The following is an 8,355-nucleotide window of genomic DNA, read 5'->3' as shown; positions in this document are numbered from 1 at the left end:
TTTTCAGTGGTCAAAAGAAGAAGGTACGGTTTTGGCTTTATTATGTCCTAAAATTTGTTGTTTTTTAAATGTTTTGAGTATATGAATGTGATAAATCATGAAAGAATTTGGCACAAAGGGGGACTATTCCGGAAATATAAGGACATTTATTTGTTACATTTCTAAGTTTTAAATAGAAAAGGACTCAAAATGACTCATTTAAGGGTTTTCTCTTCAGAAAAGTGTTCACAGCCGTCACCCACTTCAATTTTCGGATATGTTATGTAAAAATCTTTGAAAAGTCACATTTTTTAAGATCTTTGTGAGCGATGTATGTTTATATCATCTGAAAGAAAATTCCACAGAAAATTGATGTCTTCAACATTCTAAGGAAAACGCACAAGTTCAAGAAATCAAAGTTGGCATTTTGGAGGTCATATAAGAAAAACGATTTGTACGATCTTATTTCGTGGAGTTTGAAAAATTCAGAAAGCAAGAGTTTTAATTTCTCACAAAAACTTCATATTTCAAAAGAAAATATAGGACCAGATTTGTGTTGAAACTATACCTTCTTCTTTTTCAAAATTCAGCTTTCAATAGGATTTGTTTTAAATTCCAAACTCATTAATTATTTACGTATTTAGATCAAATATGAGATAAAAATCTCTCGGAAGCTGAATTTCCTCACTGACGAAACGATCATCATTTTTACATTTAAAGGGGGGCAAGCTAGTGTTATTAGATTTGGAGTCTAAATAAAGTAGCAAATTAAAAAAAAAACAAATGATAATGGACATGTTAAAATGTGACTGTATTTACATTGAAGGCATGTTAGATACTTGGGCAAATTAACATAAAGAAGCATGTTAAGTGCTACGTTTAATTTAGCGATTGTATACACTCAAACATTTATACCCCTTAACCGTTTATACAGTTCATGTCAAATCATCTGTATATTCTAATAAACTGAATTAAATGCTGTCTTTGTTGGTGTTCCTTTTTAAGTCTTATAAAGATACAGACTTTCGCAAAGAATGGGACATGTGTCCTAAGATGGCTACCGGTAGGCTAGTGATAGGGCATTCGCTTCGTGACCGGGACGCCCTAGTTCGATTCTCGATCACCGCGCTGCGACAAATCTAAGACGTATAACATAGGAAGTGGCTGTTCCTTCGCCAAGCGCCATGCATTAGAAGAAAAAGTCAAGAGTCTTTCGGATGAGACCTTAAATCTGAGGTCCCATGTTACGGTAGGCGTTGGCACGATAAAACACCCTCGCTGTTCAATTGCCCTGAGTGCCGAGTATAGGTGTAAATTTGAAGCCCTTCACCGGTATATAGTGAAGCCTCTGTATGAGTGAAAAATTAACCAACTGGATGTTAAACAACAATCAATCAGTCAATCAGTGTATAAAAAAAATTGATTTCATTGTCCCTTTTCAATCTGAAAATATCAAGGGTTCAAAATTATAACTTTTCTTTTAGATCTCTTGTCCCAGTCACTTTAGTTAAGGCAATCTATTTTATCCCTTTGTTAACTTACTGGGTGTGAAAATGAGTAGATGCAGTATTTAAAATAGTGCACTAACTGTAATAACAAGGAGTATTATTTTGTCACGGCCCTGACCTACAATACTTTTAGCATTGTAAAGTCCTATATCAAGCTTTCCTCATGTTGGATTATTGTTAACCTTTTACCGTACAATTATTGTGGTGTGATATTTATTAAAAGATATTGTGGTGTGCTATTTATTAAAAAAAAATACCGTTGCTATCTTATAAAAGCAAACGACATACATGAAAAAATGACATAAAAGTTGCAATCATTTTTAAAACCTTTGAAAACGTTTAAATGGCCATGCATTTACAATATACAATGTATGTTTAACATAACAATAAAAAGAAATACAATTAGATTGGTTTACATAATTTTCCAGTTGACATACATTTCCTTCACGGTTTTTCTATAGATAATAATTTCTAGAATATTAACAAATAAATTATATCTCCATAAGGAAATATTTTTTAATTACCAGGAAGGAAAGTGTGTTGCTTTTGTATCTAAAAATATCAACCAAAATACACGTGGTTAAATGAGAATACGTTTTTGATCAGATTGTAAGAAAAAGATACAGTGCAACTTAAATACGGTAACACAGATTAGATTCTCACCATTCATTACATTTCCTAGTTATCATCCTGTCTTTTTTTAACACTGCATTACTCAATACACTGAACCAAACTTCTAAGTGTTCACCTAACATTTTTTAAGTTTTGAAAAACAAATGCATACAATAAATAATTTCTTTAATTCATGGTTAATGATGCATATTTCAGTTCGATGTTGCGTAAATTTCGTGTAAGTATCTCGTCAGAATTTTAAGCAAAGTGTCAAGGACATGATGTACCCTCAAAATGAAAATTCGCATAAAACAATCTCTAAGGAATAAGACCACCACTCGCTTAAATTACTGCAAGGCATATTCTTTTCTCATGGATACCATGTACCCCTGAATAGGATATTGACCCATCTGCTGCCACACCTACTGCATGGATCTTTCTAAACCGTTGAAATTGTGTGGAGGGGGGGGGGGGTGCCTTGACATTCCTTACAAAAATCCCAAATGTATTCAATATGATTCAGATCCGGGAATTTGACAGTGCATCATCACAGATACCTTTTGGTCAATATTCTTGGGCGTTTCGCACGTAAGTGTACCTCTTTAAGGATGATTCAGACTGATTGAGATGATATTAGACTGCCACCAGCACCAATTTCTTATCATTTTCTTACCATTTAAGTCGTTTGTTTTAATGTTTCTAAAATTGTTTCAGGACAATGTAACAAACTATTAACCTAGTTGTGATGCGAAACTTAGACCTCAGACGAAGATCCAGATCACTTCCGGTTTGATGAAATTTTGTCCAAAACTTTCAAATTGTGACAAGCTGGTGATGAAAATGACGCAGAACTTATAGAAAAATGTGTTTAAATGGGTTTTTATACTTGTTGTTAATTTTTAAAAGTAATATCAAGGACAAATAAACACTAAAATAAAAGTGAGTAAAACATGGTGCAAGGATGATCCGGATAACAACATTCCAACGGCTCTCCCTCCTTTCTCAATGGTCATTTTGCCAATGTTTTGTGATTTTTAGTTAAACCAGTTTTCAAAAATTGAAAATGGTCACAAAAAGATGCTGATCTCACAAAACACTTGCCGCAAAGTACAGATTTATTGTTTTTACGCTTCGTCACGGTTCATTGGTTTTCATCGGTGATAATTGATTTTCTTTCAACAATAGTTGAGAAGACTCATTGGTATAATAATTTGAAAATATCATACCATTCTATCTTGTAGTTTTTAAATAAATACTTTTATTAGAGTGAACACTTAGAAGTTTTGTTAAGTGTATGTCGAAACGATCAGAGTTTACTTTAAATAAAAACGTGATTCGATTGCAGAAAAATACTGACACAAATAAATGCCTCGTTTAATGGTATACGTAAAATGATCGCTTTAAAACAACGGTGAAGAAACCCATCATACTCATAACCAGTTCATTTAGATGTTGATTTAAAAAAGTTAAGAAGCTTTAGCTTAGAAAAACGCATACTGCATACTGAGTAATTTTTCATATATTTCCCTTTCCGCCCATATGCTTTCAATACTTTGAATTTGCCCACAGTATCTTAACAAGTTATGAAAATGTAAATATGTTCTTTTTTTCGAATGCGATTAAGACGATGGAGGTATAAATATGTGAATAATAAAACACCATCATGGCAAAATTTCTTTGATAATAGTATTTTGTCTGCATAGTGCATTGAAATCTGAACAAATGAGAACAAGAATGTATGAAATCAAGCAGCTTCATGTGCCACAAATATACAGACAGCCAATACATCTAACGTATAAATTATTTTTTTTTATATATATAATCACATCCAACAGTAAGATAATTTCGTTTGTATAAAGTAGGTTTTTATAAAATTCTTGCAATCATTTGCAAGGCGATTTCCTAGCTAGGTGCTTCAAATACGTCATCTAAGTCTTCCTCTTTCTTCATGTGGTCATAAAGAGACGTATCATCGTTACCTTCAACAAAGTTCATGTCTAGATCATGATAATTTTCATCATTCTCTTTGTTTTTCTTAATCTTCTCCTTTTCCCAAAGGGCATTGTAGATATTCTGAGAATCTCTTGAAGAAGATTGTGGAAACGGTTTTGCTTCCGAATACACAGTTAATCCTCCAAACTATTACAAAAAAGTAATCCGTTTTATATAGTGTATGTTATTTTATACTATTAAAAATCAGTCTTTTGCAGCATAGAATGCTTGTTTGCAAAAATAAATAAATTAAAAAAATAACAATAATAATTTTAAATCATCAAATCTTCAAATTATCCAATATCGTTGATAATTAAAACTGCCTTGCTGCATAATTGACATTACTTATTTCATCAAATCAAATGAAAAAAGAGAAACTGTCTGAAATATTACCCCGCTGTCTACAGCCGAAAACTCCACAAAAGTGTCCTTTCTTGATTTTCCTTTCCTTCTGCATTTTGGTGCAAAAATGAGGCAAAGAACGATAACTACAGCCAGCATCAGGGCCCCAATAACACTAACGACGACAACAGGCATTTTAACTGAAGATTAGATGAAAAAATCATTTTAGTTATTATGTATTTATATTATTATGATTATCAATTATTATGATTATGTAGGTACTTGAACAAATATTACATGACGTGTTAAAAGTGACTTAAAAGCTTGCAGATACATTCTACTTGAATATGGCACTTCACCACCCAAATACATAGAAGTTTTATTTTCCCCTCTTCAATATTAAATTAATGTTTTATTTTTCCCCTTTTCAATATTAGATTAATGTTAATAAATGGCAACATTCAAGTTGTGGTAAATATTTCAGTGACTATATGTTTCTCGATCTTTTGCCACAGTTCAATATTTATTTTTACTGATTGCGTTTGCCGTTATATGTATTTGTCTTTAATCATTAGTAATCTTTTTGATAATAAAAGAGTATATTGTACCATATGCGCTGACATGATGTCAGTAAATAAACATTTAACCATGCTTCGACCAGAAAATCTTTTAAAACATCAATAATCGTATGGATATACCTTGAGAGGCTGTCGTAGGTATCGCAGGTGTGTGCGAGGTTGATCTTAGACAGCTATTATTCTTCATATAGCCCAAAGCTGTAAAAAGCAAATAATTCTGGATTTAAGACAGAAACTATTGATATGTATAAGAACCTTATCATAAAATATCTTAAAAACATAGTGTATCCATACAATTTCCAAAACGGAAATTTAAAATTATATCTACTTAGAATATTTGTCTTAAACTATTTTTGAACAGGTCGGTATAATATTACACAGCTATTTCCTAGCCCTCAGTCTCTCTTTTGTTTAACACGAAGCCAGATCTTTATTAAAGTCAGGAACAGATCTGTTGAAGTGTCACACAAAGAAACAGTTGTCCAAGAACCCAGTCGATAACTGTAAGAAACACATGCAGCTTCATTTTTTTTTTTTCAAATTTGCTTTACAAGATGACTTGGGACTTATAAACAGTAATACTGCATAAATTTATCATCATACACCAGTTTAAAAAAGGATTTTTTTTTTAAATTATCTTTTTTACTTCTTTTCTGATATTTGTAAAATGAATAACGTTCTTGCATATCCAATGCAAATAGGACAATAAGTCAACACTTCATTGATCGTAGTCAACAGATCGAAGACTATTGACCGAGGTCATGAATAAAGAAAAAAAATATTTAAAAGTCAAAATAATTACGTTTTGTTTTTTGAAAGGAAAAAAAAATTGTGTATGAAAAACGATACTGTGATATTCGCAAGCGCGGATCCAGGAATTGAAGTTAGGGGAGGCACAGAAAATTAGGCAGGGAGTCTGGGGATGATAAGGTATATGATAACATTAATTTATACATACGATTACACGCATGCCTCTCCAATTCCAATCCAATATTTGAAATGTCGGATGTATCATTTACAGCTCTATACTGCCGATGACAAGAATTATTAGGACTGGTTTTCGTTCCTTTTCCAACACTTACGAAATATATAAAAGGTTCTTGTTCCTCATCTGGCAAATCACCTAAAGAATTGAACATATCAGGTGTGTCTGATAAAATCAACGCCATGCCTGCTTCTCCATCTATAGGTTGGTATTTTGAATTCAAAGATTTTAATTCTTTTTGAAGAAAAGTTTCATTGACACTTTCATGACTGTTTGCAATAGAGGAACAGTTTTTGTATTTATTGCTGCCAGTCAGAATTTCTGCTGTTATGTTGGTTCCGTTGAGATATGAATATAATTGTTTACAAAAACAGTACAATCCGTTCCTCCATAGAAGATTGACACCGTTCTTTGAACTGTTATTCTCCATTATTATCAACAATTCACCAGCAAGTTCAATGTTACATCCTGTGCATTAAAAAGAAAAGAAAAAAAACAAACTGGAAATGATGACTTAAAACAATCTCTATGTTGTAATACATGTAAAGGTCCAATAAACCATTCTAGTATTTAAAATGCTCAACATTTTGAATAACAATTAAATAGCAGGAGTACATTATTTACTGTATATGTCACGACTAAATCACTTTCTCAATGAAACACCTCTTTAGATAGCAAATATACTTAAAACTCTAGATAAAATGAGAATTTCTTGCAAATTAAAGCATCTTAATCCGAATGCTGAATATATTTCATTGTGTCAACAATTGGATCTACATGAACATGTATTCCCATATCACCCATATCCAATGAACTTCAGAATAAGCAGAATAAGTTACATGTATCAATTATAAATATACCTCTGTTTTTTCATTATAGAGATATGACGAATAAACCTGCATTTTTTTTTTCGAAATAGCCCCTACCGTGGAATATTTTTTGTGCTATTAGCCCATTGTAAAATAGTCATCGGACTATTCACGGCAATATTCCATTTCCCTCGTGTTCCACCTCGGAACTCTTTTGGTTTTATCCGGATCGTGTCGTGACAGAAGTAAAGTCTGCTTCGGTATAATAAGACAACTATTTACAGACTATTCGGACAGTTGCAAGTTTATTGTCCCCCTCGACAGCAACTATTTCCATCGGCTGCGCCGCGTGAAATAGTTACTGTCTTGGGGGACAATAAACTTGCTATTGTCCTCATAGCCAGTAAATAGGTATGTACAATATATCATTACTTTGAGCAGTGGCTTCATAGAAAAAAAAGCTAAAAATCGCTGAAACAGAATCTACATTAGAGGGATTTTTCATATTTCTGAACTTTATTTCCGTGAGTTCAGTTATGGGAAAAAAACATAACGGTATGAAGACCAAACCGAGAGAAAATCATCAGAATTCTTGGAAGAATTTACAGCAATTATCTCAAAAAGAAGTATTTTTACTGGAAAAAAAGCTACACTGTGCAAATTTCATGCATTTTTACCAGTTGCATTGAAATTGTAGACGCTGCAATCCACTTCGGAGGAAGCCGTGGTTGTAGCTTTGCTATCTGTTTCTTTAAAAAATATATTGTAATTAGAAAATAAACCAAAAACCATCTTCATTTTAATAAACTAGTACTATTATATCAAGGAAATATAACAAAAGTATTATATTACTGTAATCACATTAATAGGTCCAACTTTCTACATTGCCATTTTTCCTTATCAATTATTATAATGAATATATTAATTAATGCTTCCTTTTAGACTGGATCCTATTCATTAGATTTAATTTACAGGTTTGCGTTCATAAACCTTGATTGTTATTGTCATCCGGTGGTAAGCAATGAATCATCAATTCAGGTCACTATCATTAAAAGTTTTAATCTTATATTGTTGATCCTTTATTTAAGATTTAAAACTTGGTGAAAGTAGCATTAATGATAAAATTATGAGTTGTATTAATGATCATTGAAGAAAAAGAATCTTTATGATTTTCTTTCAAAACAATATATTTTTTACCTTGTGTCTCGCTTTTTTGATTGCCTCCGGAGGTTTTTGCTTTTCTTCCACACATCCTTCCAGTAGTATTCTATTCTCTTTTGATTTCTCCTTTTAAAGAGTGTTATCTTGCTCTTGAATGATACACTATCACATGGGGCCTTCAAATCTTTCAATTCATGAAAGCACACCCTTTATGTAGCGATACGACGAGTGCTCAAACATCCCTGTTGTATGTACAATTGGAAGTTTCCGGTGTGCAACATCTACAAATTTGTTGTCGTATATATTTTTTTTTACTTCCTGGGAGTACCCCGTCAAAAGAAAAAAAAGAATTTAGAGAAGGAGTGTTATTTGTTAAAAGGACCTCTTTA

The 8,355-nt window shown here is 32.2% G+C and overlaps 1 protein-coding gene across 1 annotated transcript; it reads right to left on the bottom strand.

Moving 5' to 3' along the window:
- Positions 1-3,856: 3,856 nt before the first annotated feature.
- Positions 3,857-8,144, bottom strand: LOC133195860 (uncharacterized). The gene is made up of 6 exons (XM_061331827.1): positions 8,003-8,144; positions 7,483-7,554; positions 5,970-6,464; positions 5,132-5,209; positions 4,485-4,633; positions 3,857-4,238 (listed from the first exon to the last, which is right to left on the bottom strand). The coding sequence occupies exons 1-6, from the start codon at positions 8,055-8,057 to the stop codon at positions 4,002-4,004; spliced, it is 1,086 nt and encodes a 361-aa protein (XP_061187811.1). The 5' UTR covers positions 8,058-8,144; the 3' UTR covers positions 3,857-4,001.
- Between the last annotated feature and the right edge of the window lie 211 nt (positions 8,145-8,355).

This window comes from Saccostrea echinata, unplaced genomic scaffold, assembly GCF_033153115.1.
Source record: "Saccostrea echinata isolate AGI-Se365-2 ecotype Australia unplaced genomic scaffold, CSIRO_AGI_Sech_v1 ptg000029l, whole genome shotgun sequence".
Classification (NCBI taxonomy): Eukaryota; Metazoa; Mollusca; class Bivalvia; order Ostreida; family Ostreidae; genus Saccostrea; species Saccostrea echinata.
This window is presented reverse-complemented; position numbering and strand designations above follow the sequence as displayed.

Bases quoted from the DNA above. Each gene is read 5' to 3' on its own strand.
- LOC133195860 (XM_061331827.1), bottom strand. From the start codon at position 8,057: ATGTGTGGAAGAAAAGCAAAAACCTCCGGAGGCAATCAAAAAAGCGAG. The intron at 7,555-8,002 runs GTAAAAAATATA...TATTTTTTAAAG, and splicing joins TCAAAAAAGCGAGACACAAG to AAACAGATAGCAAAGCTACA. The intron at 4,634-5,131 runs GTATATCCATAC...TCTAATCTTCAG, and splicing joins ACCTACGACAGCCTCTCAAG to TTAAAATGCCTGTTGTCGTC.